This window comes from Botryllus schlosseri, chromosome 2 (genome assembly GCF_051294905.1).
Source record: "Botryllus schlosseri isolate E-star chromosome 2, Bs_hap1, whole genome shotgun sequence".
Classification (NCBI taxonomy): Eukaryota; Metazoa; Chordata; class Ascidiacea; order Stolidobranchia; family Styelidae; genus Botryllus; species Botryllus schlosseri.
This window is the reverse complement of record NC_137237.1, coordinates 9,161,693-9,184,338: the sequence shown is the minus strand read 5'-3', so window position 1 is coordinate 9,184,338 and position 22,646 is coordinate 9,161,693. Positions and strand designations below refer to the sequence as shown.

General features: G+C 40.2%; 3 protein-coding genes across 3 annotated transcripts; 2 read left to right on the top strand and 1 right to left on the bottom strand.

Moving 5' to 3' along the window:
* The first annotated feature begins 7,046 nt into the window (after positions 1 to 7,046).
* LOC145433369 (protein LLP homolog) lies at positions 7,047 to 9,135 on the top strand. Its single transcript, XM_080310451.1, has 2 exons — positions 7,047 to 7,070; positions 7,696 to 9,135. The coding sequence occupies exon 2, from the start codon at positions 7,747 to 7,749 to the stop codon at positions 8,107 to 8,109; it is 363 nt and encodes a 120-aa protein (XP_080166577.1). The 5' UTR covers positions 7,047 to 7,070; positions 7,696 to 7,746; the 3' UTR covers positions 8,110 to 9,135.
* Positions 9,070 to 10,634, top strand: LOC145433365 (protein FRG1-like). The gene has a single exon (XM_080310449.1). The coding sequence runs from the start codon at positions 9,070 to 9,072 to the stop codon at positions 9,940 to 9,942; it is 873 nt and encodes a 290-aa protein (XP_080166575.1). The 3' UTR covers positions 9,943 to 10,634.
* LOC145433366 (nuclear nucleic acid-binding protein C1D-like) lies at positions 10,595 to 11,831 on the bottom strand. Its single transcript, XM_080310450.1, has 2 exons — positions 11,572 to 11,831; positions 10,595 to 11,495 (listed from the first exon to the last, which is right to left on the bottom strand). The coding sequence occupies exons 1-2, from the start codon at positions 11,689 to 11,691 to the stop codon at positions 11,004 to 11,006; spliced, it is 612 nt and encodes a 203-aa protein (XP_080166576.1). The 5' UTR covers positions 11,692 to 11,831; the 3' UTR covers positions 10,595 to 11,003.
* Between the last annotated feature and the right edge of the window lie 10,815 nt (positions 11,832 to 22,646).

The following is a 22,646-nucleotide window of genomic DNA, read 5'->3' as shown; positions in this document are numbered from 1 at the left end:
AATTTCGGCGAAATCTTTGTGATCATGTGAAACACGATTTTTGACATGACGAAATATTAACCCTCAACTTGACGATTCACCGATTGCTCCATTGAAACGGATCTATCCTGTGTCGAAAGATTCCGATTTTCACTAAATACACATTCGGGCATGCTGTATTTAGGGATTGTCTTTCGTCCTGCTTAATTTTGAATACGATTAGCAACTTTTACGCTATATTTCGCTCTTGTTTGAGTACCGAACTGCCGATGTACAGCAAATGTCTATTTTCAGACTGGATTTGAGAGTGTACCTGACATACAATTCCGCCAATGGACACATCATCGGAAAGAGCTTGCAAAGTGCTTTAATAAAAATCCATTTTCATTTTCAACTTCGTCCTGGTTAAGTACGATTACGAGTACCAATAAAGCATTTCATTACGCTGTCGACCATTGCGTCGGCATCAGTTTCAACGAACGGCAAATGCCGAATTCCGGGCAGGTTTTTGAGATTGTGCCTGACTTGCAATTCCTATAATGAACACATCATTGGAAAGGGCTTGCAAAGTCCTTCAATAAAAACCCATTTTCGTTTTCAACATCGGCCAGGTTAATTAGAAATAAGACTGCCAAAAAATGCATTGCATTGCGCTGCCGGGCATTGTATCGGGATCAATTCAATGAACGGCAAATGCAAAATTTCAGGCGGGTTTTTGAGATTGTACCTCACTTGCAATTCCTATAATGAACATATCATCGGAAAGGACTTGCAAAGTACTTCAATAAAAACCCATTTTCGTTTTCAACATCGGCCAGGTTAATTAGAAATAACAGTGCCAAAAATGCATCGCATTGCGCTGCCGGGCATTGTATCGGGATCAATTCAATGAACGGCAAATGCCAAACTTCAGGCGGGTTTTTGAGATTGTACCTCACTTGCAATTCCTATAATGAACACATCATCGGAAAGGGCTTGCAACGTACTTCAATAAAAACCCATTTTCGTTTTCAACATCGGCCAGGTTAATTAGAAATAAGACTGCCAAAAATGCATCGCATTGCGCTGCCGGGCATTGTATCGGGATCAATTCAATGAACGGCAAATGCCAAATTTCAGGCGGGTTTTTGAGATTGTACCTCACTTGCAATTCCTATAATGAACACATCATCGGAAAGGGCTTGCAAAGTACTTCAATAAAAACCCATTTTCGTTTTCAACATCGGCCAGGTTAATTAGAAATAACAGTGCCAAAAATCCATTGCATTGCGCTGCCGGGCATTGTATTGAGATCAATTCAATGAACGGCAAATGCCAAATTTCAGGCGGGTTTTTGAGATTGTACCTCACTTGCAATTCCTATAATGAACACATCATCAGAAAGGGCTTGCAAAGTACTTCAATAAAAACCCATTTTCGTTTTCAACATCGGCCAGGTTAATTAGAAATAAGACTGCCAAAAATGCATCGCATTGCGCTGCCGGGCATTGTATCGGGATCAATTCAATGAACGGCAAATGCCAAATTTCAGGCGGGTTTTTGAGATTGTACCTCACTTGCAATTCCTATAATGAACACATCATCGGAAAGGGCTTGCAAAGTACTTCAATAAAAACCCATTTTCGTTTTCAACATCGGCCAGGTTAATTAGAAATAAGACTGCCAAAAATGCATCGCATTGCGCTGCCGGGCATTGTATCGGGATCAATTCAATGAACGGCAAATGCCAAATTTCAGGCGGGTTTTTGAGATTGTACCTCACTTGCAATTCCTATAATGAACACATCATCGGAAAGGGCTTGCAAAGTACTTCAATAAAAACCCATTTTCGTTTTCAACATCGGCCAGGTTAATTAGAAATAAGACTGCCAAAAATACATCGCATTGCGCTGCCGGGCATTGTATCGGGATCAATTCAATGAACGGCAAATGCCAAATTTCAGGCGGGTTTTTGAGATTGTACCTCACTTGCAATTCCTATAATGAACACATCATCGGAAAGGGCTTGCAAAGTACTTCAATAAAAACCCATTTTCGTTTTCAACATCGGCCAGGTTAATTAGAAATAACAGTGCCAAAAATGCATCGCATTGCGCTGCCGGGCATTGTATCGGGATCAATTCAATGAACGGCAAATGCCAAATTTCAGGCGGGTTTTTGAGATTGTACCTCACTTGCAATTCCTATAATGAACACATCATCGGAAAGGGCTTGCAAAGTACTTCAATAAAAACCCATTTTCGTTTTCAACATCGGCCAGGTTAATTAGAAATAACAGTGCCAAAAATGCATCGCATTGCGCTGCCGGGCATTGTATCGGGATCAATTCAATGAACGGCAAATGCCAAATTTCAGGCGGGTTTTTGAGATTGTACCTCACTTGCAATTCCTATAATGAACACATCATCAGAAAGGGCTTGCAAAGTACTTCAATAAAAACCCATTTTCGTTTTCAACATCGGCCAGGTTAATTAGAAATAAGACTGCCAAAAATGCATCGCATTGCGCTGCCGGGCATTGTATCGGGATCAATTCAATGAACGGCAAATGCCAAATTTCAGGCGGGTTTTTGAGATTGTACCTCACTTGCAATTCCTATAATGAACACATCATCGGAAAGGGCTTGCAAAGTACTTCAATAAAAACCCATTTTCGTTTTCAACATCGGCCAGGTTAATTAGAAATAAGACTGCCAAAAATGCATCGCATTGCGCTGCCGGGCATTGTATCGGGATCAATTCAATGAACGGCAAATGCCAAATTTCAGGCGGGTTTTTGAGATTGTACCTCACTTGCAATTCCTATAATGAACACATCATCAGAAAGGGCTTGCAAAGTACTTCAATAAAAACCCATTTTCGTTTTCAACATCGGCCAGGTTAATTAGAAATAAGACTGCCAAAAATGCATCGCATTGCGCTGCCGGGCATTGTATCGGGATCAATTCAATGAACGGCAAATGCCAAATTTCAGGCGGGTTTTTGAGATTGTACCTCACTTGCAATTCCTATAATGAACACATCATCGGAAAGGGCTTGCAAAGTACTTCAATAAAAACCCATTTTCGTTTTCAACATCGGCCAGGTTAATTAGAAATAACAGTGCCAAAAATGCATCGCATTGCGCTGCCGGGCATTGTATCGGGATCAATTCAATGAACGGCAAATGCCAAATTTGAGGCGGGTTTTTGAGATTGTACCTCACTTGCAATTCCTATAATGAACACATCATCGGAAAGGGCTTGCAAAGTACTTCAATAAAAACCCATTTTCGTTTTCAACATCGGCCAGGTTAATTAGAAATAAGACTGCCAAAAATGCATCGCATTGCGCTGCCGGGCATTGTATTGAGATCAATTCAATGAACGGCAAATGCAAAATTTCAGGCGGTATGGTATGGTATGGTATAGTCGATACGCTTCAATCCTCAAAGCTACTCCCCTGGCAAAGCATAAACACACGTATAGTCCAACTAAACACGGTTTGGTCTATCTAGCTGAGCTATTGGAAATGCTGCAGAGAATCGAAGAAACAATGACGTGCTCAACGCTACGATCCTATGTCGACTGCATGCCAAATTTCCAACAACATTACGAAGCAGAAAATACTTGCAAAATGCATGTATTTTAAAATATTAGCAACTCACTAGTGTAAAGTGACAGCATAACTAGGCCTACATAATATCAATAGAAAAGGAACCAATGTTGCAATATCAGCACTGGCGATTGTATTGTTCGGTCAATCGATGATGTGTTCATTATAGGAATTGCAAGTGAGGTACAATCTCAAAAACCCGCCTGAAATTTGGCATTTGCCGTTCATTGAATTGATCTCGATACAATGCCCGGCAGCGCAATGCAATGCATTTTTTGGCAGTCTTATTTCTAATTAACCTGGCCGATGTTGAAAACGAAAATGGGTTTTTATTGAAGTACTTTGCAAGCCCTTTCCGATGATGTGTTCATTATAGGAATTGCAAGTGAGGTACAATCTCAAAAACCCGCCTGAAATTTGGCATTTGCCGTTCATTGAATTGATCCCGATACAATGCCCGGCAGCGCAATGCGATGCATTTTTGGCAGTCTTATTTCTAATTAACCTGGCCGATGTTGAAAACGAAAATGGGTTTTTATTGAAGTACTTTGCAAGCCCTTTCCGATGATGTGTTCATTATAGGAATTGCAAGTGAGGTACAATCTCAAAAACCCGCCTGAAATTTGGCATTTGCCGTTCATTGAATTGATCTCAATACAATGCCCGGCAGCGCAATGCGATGCATTTTTGGCAGTCTTATTTCTAATTAACCTGGCCGATGTTGAAAACGAAAATGGGTTTTTATTGAAGTACTTTGCAAGCCCTTTCCGATGATGTGTTCATTATAGGAATTGCAAGTGAGGTACAATCTCAAAAACCCGCCTGAAATTTGGCATTTGCCGTTCATTGAATTGATCTCAATACAATGCCCGGCAGCGCAATGCAATGGATTTTTGGCACTGTTATTTCTAATTAACCTGGCCGATGTTGAAAATGAAAATGGGTTTTTATTGAAGTACTTTGCAAGCCCTTTCCGATGATGTGTTCATTATAGGAATTGCAAGTGAGGTACAATCTCAAAAACCCGCCTCAAATTTGGCATTTGCCGTTCATTGAATTGATCCCGATACAATGCCCGGCAGCGCAATGCGATGCATTTTTGGCAGTCTTATTTCTAATTAACCTGGCCGATGTTGAAAACGAAAATGGGTTTTTATTGAAGTACTTTGCAAGCCCTTTCCGATGATGTGTTCATTATAGGAATTGCAAGTGAGGTGCAATCTCAAAAACCCGCCTGAAATTTGGCATTTGCCGTTCATTGAATTGATCCCGATACAATGCCCGGCAGCGCAATGCGATGCATTTTTGGCAGTCTTATTTCTAATTACCCTGGCCGATGTTGAAAACGAAAATGGGTTTTTATTGAAGTACTTTGCAAGCCCTTTCCGATGATGTGTTCATTATAGGAATTGCAAGTGAGGTACAATCTCAAAAACCCGCCTGAAATTTGGCATTTGCCGTTCATTGAATTGATCCCGATACAATGCCCGGCAGCGCAATGCGATGCATTTTTGGCAGTCTTATTTCTAATTAACCTGGCCGATGTTGAAAACGAAAATGGGTTTTTATTGAAGTACTTTGCAAGCCCTTTCCGATGATGTGTTCATTATAGGAATTGCAAGTGAGGTACAATCTCAAAAACCCGCCTGAAATTTGGCATTTGCCGTTCATTGAATTGATCCCGATACAATGCTCGGCAGCGCAATGCGATGCATTTTTGGCAGTCTTATTTCTAATTAACCTGGCCGATGTTGAAAACGAAAATGGGTTTTTATTGAAGTACTTTGCAAGCCCTTTCCGATGATGTGTTCATTATAGGAATTGCAAGTGAGGTACAATCTCAAAAACCCGCCTGAAATTTGGCATTTGCCGTTCATTGAATTGATCTCAATACAATGCCCGGCAGCGCAATGCAATGGATTTTTGGCACTGTTATTTCTAATTAACCTGGCCGATGTTGAAAATGAAAATGGGTTTTTATTGAAGTACTTTGCAAGCCCTTTCCGATGATGTGTTCATTATAGGAATTGCAAGTGAGGTACAATCTCAAAAAACCGCCTGAAATTTGGCATTTGCCGTTCATTGAATTGATCCCGATACAATGCCCGGCAGCGCAATGCGATGCATTTTTGGCAGTCTTATTTCTAATTAACCTGGCCGATGTTGAAAACGAAAATGGGTTTTTATTGAAGTACTTTGCAAGCCCTTTCCGATGATGTGTTCATTATAGGAATTGCAAGTGAGGTACAATCTCAAAAACCCGCCTGAAATTTGGCATTTGCCGTTCATTGAATTGATCCCGATACAATGCCCGGCAGCGCAATGCGATGCATTTTTGGCAGTCTTATTTCTAATTAACCTGGCCGATGTTGAAAACGAAAATGGGTTTTTATTGAAGTACGTTGCAAGCCCTTTCCGATGATGTGTTCATTATAGGAATTGCAAGTGAGGTACAATCTCAAAAACCCGCCTGAAATTTGGCATTTGCCGTTCATTGAATTGATCCCGATACAATGCCCGGCAGCGCAATGCGATGCATTTTTGGCACTGTTATTTCTAATTAACCTGGCCGATGTTGAAAACGAAAATGGGTTTTTATTGAAGTACTTTGCAAGCCCTTTCCGATGATGTGTTCATTATAGGAATTGCAAGTGAGGTACAATCTCAAAAACCCGCCTGAAATTTTGCATTTGCCGTTCATTGAATTGATCCCGATACAATGCCCGGCAGCGCAATGCAATGCATTTTTTGGCAGTCTTATTTCTAATTAACCTGGACGATGTTGAAAACGAAAATGGGTTTTTATTGAAGTACTTTGCAAGCCCTTTCCAATGATGTGTTCATTATAGGAATTGCAAGTCAGGCACAATCTCAAAAACCTGCCCGGAATTCGGCATTTGCCGTTCGTTGAAACTGATGCCGACGCAATGGTCGACAGCGTAATGAAATGCTTTATTGGTACTCGTAATCGTACTTAACCAGGACGAAGTTGAAAATGAAAATGGATTTTTATTAAAGCACTTTGCAAGCTCTTTCCGATGATGTGTCCATTGGCGGAATTGTATGTCAGGTACACTCTCAAATCCAGTCTGAAAATAGACATTTGCTGTACATCGGCAGTTCGGTACTCAAACAAGAGCGAAATATAGCGTAAAAGTTGCTAATCGTATTCAAAATTAAGCAGGACGAAAGACAATCCCTAAATACAGCATGCCCGAATGTGTATTTAGTGAAAATCGGAATATTTCGACACAGGATGGATCCGTTTCAATGGAGCAATCGGTGAATCGTCAAGTTGAGGGTTAATATTTCGTCATGTCAAAAATCGTGTTTCACATGATCACAAAGATTTCGCCGAAATTTCGCCAGGACGACTCGAGTTCCGAGATCGCTGATATGGTGGATGGATCAGAAATGCCTGAGCCTTGCTTTCATTGACTGGCGACTGGCGTCGATACCGTAGCTCGTTTTTTTTGTCGAAGATGAACGAGGCCGAAGGTACTTTCATTAGGAGAAATTATGGAGTACGGTACAGTTCTCGCTAAATGACTAATTAGTCTCTTCGCTCGCGACACGCGTAGAGTCAAAATTTTCTGTTATGTCAGTACCACTACCAGACCGATAATCTCCTCGAATTTAATTTGATTTTTGGTGTTAGTCGTCGCCCAGCGGCAAAAGATAAGTTTCTTATCTTTTACTTTGCGCCGTATCATACATATATATTATACAATACGGTCCAGGCGTAAAGCCTGCCTAACCTGCCACTATTTCCGATGACAAAGTTTTGTTTTCTCTTTTTTCAACTCTTTCGACACTATATATTTTTATTTATGTCCACTACCACTCTACCAGAATAGTTTCTCGGAGGCCACTTATCCCTATGTGTTCGCGCTAAATTGATTGCATTTTGTCCAGAAAATCTCACAAGCCAATTAGTGTTGATTGAGGTCATTCATTTCATGATGACCATTGATGGTGATTATATATATTGCGAATTAAGTTTGACGCTGCTCTGCGCCTATGCGGAAAAAATACGACCCGACTTGTTTGTTGGCCACCTTCGGTAGCCTATAGTGTAAACATCCAAAGTTGATTCAAAGTACTTTCATATTTTATATTTCAGCGTAATTTCGGGTAATATATTGATTTGACAAGCAGACTTCAATCATTAACCATGGCTAAAAGTTTGAGAAGCAAGTGGAAACGAAAAATGCGCGCTATAAGACGGCAGAAAAACGCACCTAAGGAACTCGATAAATTAAAGAAGATTCTTTCGTCCAGCACAATCAAAGATGTCGTAATGTCCGAGGAGAATTGTCAGATAAAGTCCATGCCCATCAAGCCACCCGTGAGTAAACCGAAGAAGAGCGAACAGGACGCAGACCTCGAAATGGAAGTGGAAATGAAAAGAGACAAGAAAACCATGATGGATGAAAATGGACAGTTTCCTGTTTGGATGAACGGTCGTAAAATTAAAAAGATGACGAAGAAAAAGAAGAAAGGTAAAGTTGGTAAAAGGAAACTACTCGCCTGGTAATGAAGCGCATGGGCAATCACCCCCCACTCACGAAGACATGTGAGACCACCGTCTCTGATGACAGTTCTGTCACTACTGTGTACATTGGGGTAGTTGAGTCGTGTACCAATCGTATATATTTCAAAACACCTGTGACTGATTTTTCATGACAAACTTTGTTAATGCAGGACCTAATTGACATTGTTTTTCTTTGTGAATTGTTTTGATAACCTCACAGTGCTTCTTCCAAGGCCCGACAAAAGCTGCAGAAAAGCAGGAAAATGCATTTTGAATAGCTTGTTATATCGTATTGATAATGAAGTCCCATTGCAATTACATAATTGCCGACATTTACTTGTATCATATTTCCTAAAAAAAGGAAAGAAAATAACTCAATAATTTGAGTACCTAGCAAGTAGGACATAGTCAGTAAGCTGCTAGTTAGTCACATTATCTACATCCTCTATAAGTTTGTAGTGTAAAAATGCTTGATTATTTTGGATATCATTTCGAACACATGCTGGTTTGATATTTAAGAAAATTTGCTATTTCTGCCGTGTGTTGCTTGATGATGTATATTACTTGTGCATCATTCATGTAGTGCAATAATGAGGAATTTGACATGCTCCACATGTCATATCATTGACCCGATCTTAGTTATTTTGGTTTTGAACTAGGAACGTGTAAATGTTGGTGAATTGAGATCATGTCGAAGTGTCCTGTTTCACGCAGACTTCTGCAGTCTTTGTCGTATCAGCTGTTGTATACTGCTTTCGGCAAATCTAATGTCATAGTTGCTCTCAATGACTTGTATCTCTATGGTAGCTCATAAGTGCTTGTGGGCTTATGAAGTTGCTCATGCTGATGTTAAACCATCACATTTCGTGACATGCAGAGTCTGGCCGATAAGTTTTATCAAGGATAATATTTTTTTTGACAATTTGTTGTACTGTGGTGTGCCGTTGGTCCTAGGTGTGTGGAATGTGGCGACTGGGTAATGCGTTTTGTCTTCCTTTGCCAATAATGCCTTCTTTATATGTTAGAAAATTGACCATGAGTGATTATCAGCATGTTAGGACTGGTAAACTGATGTTGAAAGGTGAGAAGAGAAAACACAAAGATAAAAAAAACAAGAAGCACAAAAGAAAGAAAGAAGACCCCGAGGAGAAAGCAAGGAAGGCCGCGGAAAAGAAAGACATTGAAGACCACGATGGCTGGTGGAATGTGACGGATGTGGAGAAGATTAAAGGCAATATATGTATTGAATTTGGCAAAGGAGCCTATATATCAGCTATGGACAATGGAATGTTTACACTTGGGCCTCCACACAATGATGGTGAAGGCCCGTCACCCACAGAACAATTAACTGGAATTCCTGTATCAGATACCAAAGTAGCCTTCAAAACGGGGTTTGATAAGTATTTGGGAGTGGATAAGTCTGGAAGAATTACTGGAATCAGCGATGCAATCGGGCCCAAGGAACAATGGGAGCCGATATTCCAAGATGGTAAAACAGCTCTTTTGTCTACTGGGAACAGTTGTTTCATGTGCTATGATAAAGAAGGAGACATTGTAGCAAAAAGTTTGACTGCTGGCGAGGACGAGATTCTGAGAATAAGATCAAATGCGGATCGAAATTTCCAAGTAGATGATACTCCAGTGGAAGAGAAAGTCACGGACCTCAAGGATTGTGAGGTGAACTATGTAAAGAAGTTCCAAAGCTTTCAAGACAGAAGACTTAGAATTAATGAAGGTGATGCCAACAAACTCGATTCAGCAAAATCAGATGGCAAGCTTCATGAAGTATTGCTTGATAGAAGAGCAAAAATGAAATCGGATAGGTACTGTATGTAGAGAATATATATATGAACTTTAGATCAAAACTGCATCAGCACGCCCCCAAATTTTGGGTTGGGACAAGGGCTTCCATATTTCCTCCGTAGGACGCCCAAATGTACTTGAATTGTTTGAAATTCGTCCTCATTTATAGCTGTGAGGGACTCACGATCGTACAGGGACAACTAAAACCGATTGTTCGTGGGTATGGATGGGTCTGTCGAGAGTCGAGTGTAGTCGGGAGGTTGATTATTTTTTAGTCAACCCATCGAGATTAGCAGTAAAATTTCTAGTATTAATGAATGTCACTTCATCTTTTGTGACTCACATGAAGTGTCCTCTTGAGCAATGTTCAGTCGACCCAACTGAAAGTAAGCAGGGGATACTCGCGTCCCATAGCAGCGAAAGTTCCAATGCGAGACTTCTGGCAAACTGAAGTAACTGCCGATGCAGGTTTCGGCGTCCAGTGGTGATATGGATCGCTGTATTGTGAGGACGACTTGTACTTTAAGTTGAAGTCTGTGTGACTTATCTATTGTGTTTATATTGCATTGATTTTGACTTTTTTACATCTTGTATGATGCTTTTGAATAGCGGAAACGTTGAATAGCCTACACCAAGATTTATCTTAATACAATGCATCTTTTTTCATATGGGAACAGACTCACGATGCCTTGCTTTAACCAATATATTTCTCGCACCACTCGCTACCCACAAATTGTTACACCTGCAGTGTGGAATCATGTCGACGGCAAAGCCTTTATCACGGTACGGGATCAACGGGAAAAATGGACCAAAATTTGAAAAACATGTCTACACTCGACCTGCGACTTGAAAAATGTCAAAACGGGGAGCCGTCATTGCTCACACAATCAGAAAAGGCACATAGATGAGATTTCAACCTGATACAAACATCATTTGTTGTACAGTAAGCCTACAACCGTAAAAAATCAGTATTGGTCTTTCGGTAACAATTTGTTGAGAGGTCCGGTTTTCTTTTGCATCAGATGTTACTTCAGCCCCTTGGCACTCAGACCAGAAGCTACAACTGTTACGCCCACCACTTGCATTAATGGCATTCATGTCGTAGTCCTGGATTTTTTAAATTTCTTCTGAGACTTCTCAGTCCTTTTATGTTTGCGTTTTCCACTCTTCCACTTTGCTGTGTCATCGTCAACAGGAAGTTTTGCAGTAGCATCAGCATTTTTGGTGACAGGCTCTTGCACCACCTCGACATTCTTTGATTCACAATTACTGGCAGTGACGTCATCCCTTTCCGAACCTGGAACTTCTTCCTTTCGCTTCTGCTGATTTTTCTCGTTGACATCAAACATGGCATTCCTTACAAACCGCTTTGCAGCTTCTTTTTTAAGCTTTGGAGCGTTCTTTCTGTCTTCGATTTCTCTGACTTTACCCATGTAACTCTTAACCCTGTCGATTTCACCCTTGATGTCATGATTCCGAGGGTTTACACCTTGCGTGATGAGGTACATCCAAAATAAGGAGTTGATCGAGTAAGCGCATACTAGATCAAGCTTTGCAACTTCCAGTGGCGTGAACTTTTTCAACATCTAGGTCGCCGAGGAAAGAAAAATGAATCAGTTTCATCATATTACACACATGCCCGTCAATATAATTAACAATTACCTCGGTTCTCGGCGTGGCAATGAGCGGTTCAATGGCTTTTTCAATTTTGGAAACGGCAGACTCAAATGACTCGAAAGAATCCACCAGTTCAGAGGGAATGCCGTCCTGTCCCGTAGACATCTTGACCAGAAGTGGCGATTCTAGGGGCACCTGATCGTATTTCCTACCTAATTTGCCCTTACAATGCAACTAGCCGCAAAAAAACTGCACGCTTCGTCATTACCTGAGTGAAGTTACGTGAACACTAAACGGCGGAACCTTAAATCCTAAACGACGGACTACGTATACTGCTAAAAAAATCACGGAAACTGAATGAATTGGAATCCTGAAACTGCGTGAATTATGTTAATTGTGAAGAAACCGGTAGCTTGGCCAGCTCGATAGCATATTCCGATTACGACGGCAAAGTTGACTGTGCTCCGCGACAAAGATTAACATGACAGCAGTCGACGCACGTAAACTTTCGCCGCTGCATAGTGCATACCGTCTTGAATAAATAAATAATTTTGTTTGCGGGGACATTGTTAGGTTCTACATTCATAAATTACATGCAAGCAATATAACTTATTCGACAACATCAAAACAAAACTTCAAAAACTCGGATTATATATTAGAAATAAATATAATATTAAAATTTAGAAATGGCAGTATCCAAGTCGTTTCGACACCTTCAATTCTTTCATTGTATCGCAGTCTTGTGGTGTATTGAAATGATGAAATTGTTAGCAATAAATTGAATTGAAACGACAGTTGTATCAACCCTTCGATAAATTTATAGCTCAGTGGTTTTTATCATACAACACTGTGAGAGAGTAGCAGAGATGAGCATGGATTAGGATTTGAAAAAACAGGATTTGTGAAATTTTGTCGGATTTGGATTGGATTAGCATTAGAGATTTTTTTCTGAACGGATTAGGATTTGGATTGGATTTACCTATTTTCTGGGAGATCGATATGTCGAGTGGCGAATGGCGACAAACTTTATTCAGATCAGTTATTGATGTTCTTATGGTTACTAAGTTATCTTGAATCAAGGGAATCGTTGGTTGTGAAAGAAAATTTTCCAATTCCTCCCTTGCACAAATTAGCATTTTTTCTGAATTTCCAGTTAGAATCGGATTAGGATTGGACATGGATTTGAATATGAAAAAGGTATGGATAAGGATTTGAATTTGGATTTGAAGGTTTGGATTTGGATTGGATTAGGACATAGAAATTCCCAATCCGCTCATCTCTGGAGAGTAGGTCATTAAGTTTTTCCGTTTATAACGATTTAACTTGTCTACTGTCCTCATGACATAGGCAGGACAAATGCATGGAAATTTTGGGTCAAATATTCTTGCAAGTTATGTCAACCGTATTCTTAGCCCAACACAAATGATCAGTACACTTTTTGTAAAGCGAAGCAATCTGCTGGACTAATATTGTGGTTTATCAGGGACATTGTTTATTTCCTGTGTGAAATATTTACTGAAAAGATAAGCAGCGACCGCGAAAGCGCTCTTAGCAATTAACACTCAACTCGTCCTGGCGAAATTTCGGCGAAATCTCTGTGATCACGTGAAACACTATTTCCGCGAACTCGGAATATTAACCCTCAACTGAGCGTAGGACAGTATTCCACTATTCAATAATCGAAATGTTAGGTTATTCTAAACAAATATAATATCTCTAATACCTATACATCTTCTATTCACAGTGAGACCGGCTAACGAGAATCAACTTGACACATTAGTGCCATTTTCCCTGTCGCAATATTCCGCTTTCGGATATGTGACCGCCATTCCAAATGGGCGACAGATTCCAAAGTATGCTCAATTCCAAGATGAATTCAAGAATGTTTCGCCGATATATTTCACACAATCAACGTATTATCGGAAAGGTCTTCCACAGTACTTTAAGAAAAATCGACATTCAGAGTGATTATCGGCCTTGTTTGTTTTCAATACGACTACCAACCTTAGATAATATTGCGCTATCAGACATATACCCGCCATTCCAAATGTGCGACATATTCCAATGTATGCCCAATTCAAAGCTGAATTCAAGGGTCTTTCGCCAATATATTTCACACAATCAACGTATTGCCGGAAAGGTCTTTCAAAGTACGTTAAGAAAAATCTAAATCAGGAGTGATTATCGGCCTTGTTTGTTTTTAATACCACTAACAACCTCAGGCAAAATTGGGTATCGGACATATGCCCGCCATTCCAAATGTGCGACATATTACAAAGTATGCCCAATTCAAAGCCGAATTCAAGAGTGTTTCGCCGATATATTTCACACAATCAACGTATTGCCGGAAAGGTCTTTCACAGTACTTTAAGAAAAATCTAAATTAGGAGTGATTATCGGCCTTGTTTGTTTTTAATACCACTAACAACCTCAGGCAAAATTGGCTATCGGACGTATGCCCGCCATTCCAAATGTGCGACATATTCCAAAGTATGCCCAATTCAAAGCCGAATTCAAGAGTGTTTCGCCGATATATTTCACACAATCAACGTATTGCCGGAAAGGTCTTTCACAGTACTTTAAGAAAAATCTAAATTAGGAGTGATTATCGGCCTTGTTTGTTTTTAATACCACTAACAACCTCAGGCAAAATTGGGTATCGGACATATGCCCGCCATTCCAAATGTGCGACATATTCCAATGTATGCCCAATTCAAAGCTGAATTCAAGGGTCTTTCGCCAATATATTTTACACAATCAACGTATTGCCGGAAAGGTCTTTCAAAGTACGTTAAGAAAAATCTAAATTAGGAGTGATTATCGGCCTTGTTTGTTTTTAATACCACTAACAACCTCAGGCAAAATTGGGTATCGGACATATGCCCGCCATTCCAAATGTGCGACATATTCCAAAGTATGCCCAATTCAAAGCCGAATTCAAGAGTGTTTCGCCAATATATTTCACACAATCAACGTATTGTCGGGAAGGTCTTTCAAAGTACGTTAAGAAAAATCTAAATTCAGAGTGATTATCGGCCTTGTTTGTTTTTAATACCACTACCAACCTCAGGTAAAATTGCGTATCGGACATATGCCCGCCATTCCAAATGTGCGACATATTCCAAAGTATGCCCAATTCAAAGCTGAATTCAAGGGTCTTTCGCCAATATATTTCACACAATCAACGTATTATCGGAAAGGTCTTTCACAGTACTTTAAGAAAAATCTAAATTAGGAGTGATTATCGTCCTTGTTTGTTTTTAATACCACTAACAACCTCAGGCAAAATTGGCTATCGGACAGCATATGCCCGCCATTCCAAATGTGCGACATATTCCAAAGTATGCCCAATTCAAAGCTGAATTCAAGGGTCTTTCGCCAATATATTTCACACAATCAACGTATTGTCGGGAAGGTCTTTCAAAGTACGTTAAGAAAAATCTAAATTCAGAGTGATTATCGGCCTTGTTTGTTTTTAATACCACTACCAACCTCAGGTAAAATTGCGTATCGGACATATGCCCGCCATTCCAAATGTGCGACAGATTCCAAAGCATACAAATTCCAAGTTGAATTCAAGAGTGTTTCGCCGATATATTTCACACAATCAAGGTATTATCGGAAAGGTCTTTTAAAGTACTTTATGAAAAATCTAAATTCAGAGATGATTATCGCCCTTGTTTGTTCTGTACAGTGGTTTTATGCAGTGCATGTTGCAGGTTTGTTGATGATCCATTTATTAAGTGGAATTGTAGTCGTCGTGCTGTATTATACGCTAAGATCTTATGTAAGTGAATTAATCCCCGCTGACATCATGAGACTTCGCTTGATGTATGAACTGAGCATGAACACTAAACTGTTTCGCTACTCTGTTTTGTGAGTTGAGCCGACATTTGCAAGTGTAAAAACTGATCGCAAGACGTGGACACCACAGAACGGTAGCTTTCATAATTCCGTGGTCAACGATACGCCCCTGCCTAATGTTGAATACTTCAAATACTGATACGCAGTCTAAACATTGTTTGGTCAATCCTATTACTCAGCTATTCGGTATGTCGCGAAGGACCGACCGAACTAACAACAACGTTTTCAATTCTACGATACTTAGACCACTATTTCGAAACACGGATACAACTTCAACAACTTGTTTATCTTCCAACAAAAATCCAAGTAACCCCAATATATGTTGAAATATATTAAATACTTGCACAATACATCTTTGTAGAATGTTAGCAACTCACTGCCGTTACGTGATAGCTTAGATACAAAAAATCAATACATGGCAAACCAATATTGTTATTATTATTATAGATAGTAAAAAATGAAGTAGCGCTTATCGCCGTTAACGGTCTGGTGCACCTCGTGAGTAAACGTTAAATCAGTAGAAATACATATCAAAAGTTCACATTAATCACAGCAATATATGATGCGCGTATTTACAACATGTTAAAAGAAAATAGTCGATTGTGTCAGGTAGAAAACGGAAGTCAAATGTAGGAGAATCAATACACCCAATTTTAAACAGATGCACTGTTAGTAGTTAATGACCTGGAAAAAGGCAAAAAAAATATTATCATGTCGACGCGATATTCCAAATGACGATATTCGGTCGAAAACGGACGGACGCAATAATTCATCCGCAATTTCATTTCCGGGAATGCCGCTGTGCCGCTGACGGCTACGTCGATGCTCGAATGATCCGTTCAAGATAAGGATACATTTCATGAAGCCAATATTGTAATATTACCACTGCCGATTGAGTTCTTCGGTCAATCGATTCATATTTTCCAGAACTTGTTCATATGTTCTCTTCTCGATAATCGATAGATACATCAAAGCAACTTCAGGAAAAACAACCCATTTGAAATATTTACTGCAATTGTAGGTTGGCCCCAATTGCGTTACGAGCTCACTTTCTTTATGCACGAAAGCATTGTTCAGAACTGGTCGCGAAAAGTGTCGGGTGGATTTGTATTCGTCACCTGTGGTCAAACTTCTTATCCATCTTTCATGCGTGATACAAGTCTTACTTCTGATATAATTTAATATCACTTCAAGTTCGTCGTTCCAATGTTCTCTTCCAGAATCCGTCGTTACAGGTAAGATCATTTTTTGTAATTTGCTGTATTTTCTTTCGAGAAATAAAGCATGATACTGATACCGAACTTTACTCTTCGCCTCCTGTAATGTCAGATTAGCAATTTTTACAACATTTTGGCATATCGCATCGCCCATTTCCTTGACTTCATCATTGACATCCGCAATAATCGATGGCAGTGCTTTCATAAAATATTCGGTCTGGGGTGACGATTGCAGAGGCCTTCGTTTTGGATGTTTTTTAACATAAAGAAAGATGTATCCCGATCTAGACATGACATCGAAGGCTTTTTTCGAATCCACAAATCTCACATGTTCGTCGTCGCATAGCTGCACCGATCTCTTTGGGCTCATTAAATATGCAGTATAATGCCCGTTTTGGGAGGTTCCGCTGTGTGCGATCACCGCCTTGAGGGCATATCCAATCAGGATTTGGTTAGATCCTTTGATGTCCAGATTTCTACTGGGAATGACGACATTTTCCAACTTTTCAGCTTCGTCGTTCAAACGGTTAAGGCGCACGGTCACTATCCTTGGAGTCTCATTGAATTTGACATTAATATCCATCATGGAACCACATTTTCCACATGTTCGTTTCAAAATTTCAAATGCATCAGCTATCGTTTTCACTCCGCAATCCACGTCGAACATTTTTTGATGGTACGTTTCTGTTTGATTTATATTGCATGTCTCACATTGTGTGATCTTTTCATACTTCAATTCGTGCTTCAATCCCAGCTCTTTCAATACTTTCGGCAAATGTGACATCCAAATGAAGTCACAACAATCGTGCTGACTACCAAATTCCAAATGATTTCCGTCGCATACAGCTCGAATAGCGTTCATTAGCACGTCAAGTGCAACCGTCTTCAAGTTTGTCAATGGAATGAGTATATTTGTGATTTCCGGATGAATTTGCACACTGTCGTCCATAGGCCCCGACACCAGTCGTATGACATGAGAGTATACCTGTACAACGGAATTGAACCAGCATGTATTTCCCAAGTTTATGAGTCCTGGAATTTGAGTGATTATCCCACTTTCAACCTCGGCATTCTGTACAATGTGAGATGACGTAACATAATGTTGAAGCAAATCCCAAATGATTTTCCCACGAAATTCATTTTGTGAATATGTTTGGCGATGCTGCTGAAAGCAAATATTCCACGCTGACATACATACGCAAACACCACATGACGACGAGTCATTTTGAAGGAACTTGTCACAAAATTCCTCCCTTACGTTGTTTATATTTGCCCCAGAAATACCAGAAAGGTATTGCGTAATCGAAGATAAAATGTGCTTTTGTTGGTCCGTCTCACGATCACCGGAAGAGTCGTAAAAGGTGATCTTTTTATCCATTTCTTGAAAATGTAGCAGAGCAAAATGATTGAATTCCTGACGGATAAGAACTGGACAGATAATTTCCTTGCGAATTTGCTGATTTTTATCAACAATAGTGGCCGCAACTGAATGAGGCTGTCTTCCACTGATTATCATGTCACAGATGTCTGTGTCCAAACACCCAAAATGATCTTCATTTATTTGCGAATTTCTAACCCCGACACACTGCTGAACAAATGCATTAACAATGCTGTCCGTTAACCATCCTGCGCTGGTGTGATTTGTCGTGACGTCATTAAGATTTTGAATGGTTTCCTCCGATGCGTTAGGACAAACGGAAATTATATCAGCATACGTCACACCGATATTGAATTTCGTTGTTATCGCAATATTCATCAAGTTAGCCCCGACCGTTGCCGCGGTCTGTTGCTCTATTGCGCCCCACAATGTTTCCGCAAATTTCCGCTGCTTTGAAATTAAGGATTTTAAATTATGATTCCGGATATTCTTTGCAGCCGCAGGAGTTCCATAATATGCTGTTCAGCTCGCAGCTGGTATTCCGGGCCGACCCGCCATTGGATTTCGCATAAAAAGTACGTAGATTTGAAAATTTTCAAACCCTTTCTTGCTGCGCGTAACGCCTCCGCTGGCATCCAAGAAAAGGAAATCTATGCGACACAGCATTTGATAAAGGGACACCTGTGCGTCATTATACATACTAACGCTTGGGGGATGCGCGGACCATGCACGTAGAAAATTAGTATCTTTTTCCTTCGTGAAGACTTCCATAATCTTCTCCATTGCGAGTAGCCAATTTTTGGAATATTTCGTTGCTGGACAGCCATCTCCTTTGACGTTTTGCAATACTTTAATTGAGGGTACAAATGTATGTGACCCTAAAAGACGTTCATTGTCTGATAATTGGTCATATAATTTCCGATGCACTTGAGTCGGGGTTTTGTAATCAAGTTCCTCTTTCAAATGATGCCTCTGCTCGCCTTGAACGCGCCTTGATTTGGTACATTCGTGACGATGATGCCTGCATCCATGTATATGAAAATCGATTTGAGCCGACGTCATCAAAGTGTACAAATTAGCTTCGACCATTACCGCACATTCGCAGCATGTAGCGTGACCGCAGTAAAGTGTGACTTTGCCTTCATAATATCTTCCAGAGTCTGCTGTAATCTCGGTTACTTTGTCCGGAGCCCGTAGATAATTACACTTTATCATTGGTACACATGAATCGTATACTTTTAGAAGCGCCTGTAAAACTATCGCTGCGTATGGGGAATCACTGGCGAAATGATGTTTGCCGCGATTTTTAAAAGCTCTTTGCCATTCTTGTGAGGATATCGGAGTAGATAGTTTCAAGTTGATATCCTTCGATTGGTTAATTTTGTCAGCCAGGCTGGCTTCAATGTTCCCAAGCGATTCGATTACCGAATCACTTACCCATGCTTCCGCAGGGCCGATGTATTGGTCTCGTTCATAAACTGGCATAACGTTGTCAGTCGCCGAGTGCGAAGCTGTAGAACATGATGCATGATCCGAAGCTTTTGGTATTTCGTCTTGTTCTGCGCTATCATCGTCAGCGTTATTATCATTTATAGAAGCATGATCTGAAAAATTAATTATTTCCTCTTGTTCGGTGATATCATCCTCAGCGAAATTAAGATTCAGAGAAACATCATCTGACGGATTAAATATTCCGTCATGTTCCGTGACATCATCATCAGCGACATTACGAATCAGAAAAGCATCATCTGAAGGATGTAACATTACATGTTGTTCTGTGACCTTATCGTGCGGAGACTTGGGAGGCAATAACTCCTTATCGAGATTATGATTTTCAGTGCGCTGTGGTGTGTGAATATGCAACAGCCGTTGTTTGCTAGTGTTACGCTCATTACCACAAGCCAAAGACCTAATACGCCATTGATTACGATCAAATTTGATTTCTTTGCTGTTCGGTGGGAACGCGCATTTCGGATGAAACCAGAATTTGCAATCCTCGCACTGCACCATGAATTCTCCTTTATACGGTTGCTTGCAGTAACAATATAAGGGTTCTATGACGTCATCGTATTTCGAATCACCGTCCCTAAATGGCGCTTGCATGACTGTCTTTTGCGTCACACCTAACATCAGTTCCGAATTATTCTCCGCTCCATCAATTTCAGATGACTCAATTGCTGAATCAGAGATGTCGGTGTCTATTCCATTGTTTTCGCGGAAGAATGTAGTCACCATGGCCCTGAATTCGGAGCAATTCTTCCAGAGATTTCGCACCATCTGTATATTTTTTATAGATGCAAATTTCCTACGCCTTGTCCACAACCTTACTATCTCTGAACGCTTAGGGATCGACTGCCGTGAAGGGAGAGCATCCAGACAAATTGCCAAATCAAATGCAACTGCCTTCTTGTCTACTTTCCGTTTCGTCATATTAGTATTAGCATTATATACGCATAATTAAAAGCACCTGAAATACGGCAAAAGAACAAATCCTCTTCTGTCGTTTGATCATTTTACGGTCATTTCATTCGCTGTCGATATTTTACGAAATGGAAAAATACCAAATAATCTTTATTGTGATGTAATTTGTGGTCGCCCATGACCTAAGTATACAATGACTTAGGTGAAAATTCCAAACACGTACCTTTTATACGACCACAAACAAAATTATGCCAGTTGTAGAATAAATAAAGATATTAGTTCGGCATTTTATATGCTGTGATACTATACAAACCGAGGTTTCAGATTTTCCGTGCGGGGCAAAAGCACCGATGTTGATTTTATCGAACTATTATAGCATTTCATTGTTCTAGTTCAGGGGCCACCAACGCTTCATTCGCTGTCCAGAAGGGTGGTAGCTCAAAAAAGTTTGGGAGACACTGATTTATGGGTAAACGACGGAAGTAAATGGCAGCCCACCGCTTCAATCAGTACTCAAAAAGTAGCTCTTGGTGCCAAAAAGGTTGGCGACCCCTGTTAGTTGATAAATTTGGAGTTGCTTAAAATATCAGCATGTACTTGAGCATTTTGGCATAATGTGGCATAATAACAACTATACACTGCGATATATTATAATTCCGGATGGTCCAAACCCGGACACAACCAAAACGATCGCACCGGTCAACCGGAATGAAAACTCGAGTAATCTGATTATCCCTATCTTGAATGCGCTCATCCAGTAATAAAAACATCAGTCGCAGACGATGAAAGTTCGATCAATCACGATACGCGATGTATATCAGTGTGTCGCGTGCTTATTTGAACCAGAAATGATGAGATCTCCTGCTGCATGCGTTGAAACATCGTCCTCACTTATATCGAACTTTTGTCAATTTCATCGCATATTTTTGAGCGACGAGTATACTAGGCTCAAATTTCCTTTTAAAATGTTTAATGTGTTATCTAACCCCTCCCTGTCGCCCGCTGTTGCTGAATTCGTCCTCTCCACTATTTGATTCACCTGAATGCCGTATTCTTAAATTTTCATGATACTGTTTGCGTTCGTGGCACAAAATACCTTAACAGGTGATAAGTGCAACTGGAAAATTTCAATAATAATATCACATGTCTCTTGATACGCGCCTATAGATGCATTCCTTATTATTTCATCACTTGTAAAATTCAAACATGAAGTACTGACGTGATTGATTACAAAACTCGGTAACCCGCATTGTATCACCCACAACATGACATAATGAAATAAAATAATTTAAAAAAATACCTGCCACCCCGCCAAACGGTCGACTACTTCTAAAGCTATATCGAGTACTGACCCGAAAGAGAGAATTGCGTGAAACACTGGCAGTAAACTCTAATGTTGAACTTCCTAGACCTCACATGCACGTTAGGACGTGATAACGGATTGCTATATAATTTACTGATCTTGAAAGCTCCCACAGATTCAACTCACGCGACTAATAGTGATATGTGCAATATCGCACAAAATGAGACTATGCCATACAATCGCGTGGACTGTTACACCGAATTTTCTCAGCGAATATGAGCTGCATAGTGGGGTGCCGGAAAATGTGGCCGAAAGGGGTCAGATCTTATCAGATTAGGGGCCAATTAGGGATAAATCTTAAAATTATACAGGAGTGCGTATATAAATAGGTAAATATTGGTGGATGACCAGTAGTCATCACTGATAGTTGACACGGCGAGCGAAGAATCTTACTACCAGCGGGGAATCACTTACATCAGATCAAAGGAAATTGTCGACCAACATAAACACTTTAAGCACGAGTCATCAATAAACACGCCTCATGCACTGTGCAGAAGCGGAATAATACGCACGGTTTGTATTCGCATTTAAAAACTGTACTCTAATAATAAAGAATCATTTCCGATGATGTGCTCATTGTCCGAAATGCAGGCGCGGAATGCTCTTGAATTCGGCGTGAAAGTCGGCCAACATTACAATTGAAGCGCGTGCACTTTGAAGGCGCCTTCCGCTAATGTGTTCATTGTCTGAAATATATTGAAAATCTTAGGGTCGAGACCAAAAGTCGAGTATTGAAATCTGAGTTAACGATATAGCCTACTGTGGATCAGACATGGGGTAATTGCGATTAGTAATCGTAATCGATTATGACGATTACATCATTTTCAAGTAATCGTAATCGCAATCGATTACATTCGAGAAAATTACGTAGTAATCG

Coding starts and splice junctions, on each gene's coding strand:
- LOC145433369 (XM_080310451.1), top strand. CDS start 7,747: ATGGCTAAAAGTTTGAGAAGCAAGTGGAAACGAAAAATGCGCGCTATA.
- LOC145433365 (XM_080310449.1), top strand. CDS start 9,070: ATGTGGCGACTGGGTAATGCGTTTTGTCTTCCTTTGCCAATAATGCCT.
- LOC145433366 (XM_080310450.1), bottom strand. CDS start 11,691: ATGTCTACGGGACAGGACGGCATTCCCTCTGAACTGGTGGATTCTTTC. Junction 11,496..11,571: donor TTGCCACGCCGAGAACCGAG/GTAATTGTTAAT, acceptor TCGGCGACCTAG/ATGTTGAAAAAGTTCACGCC.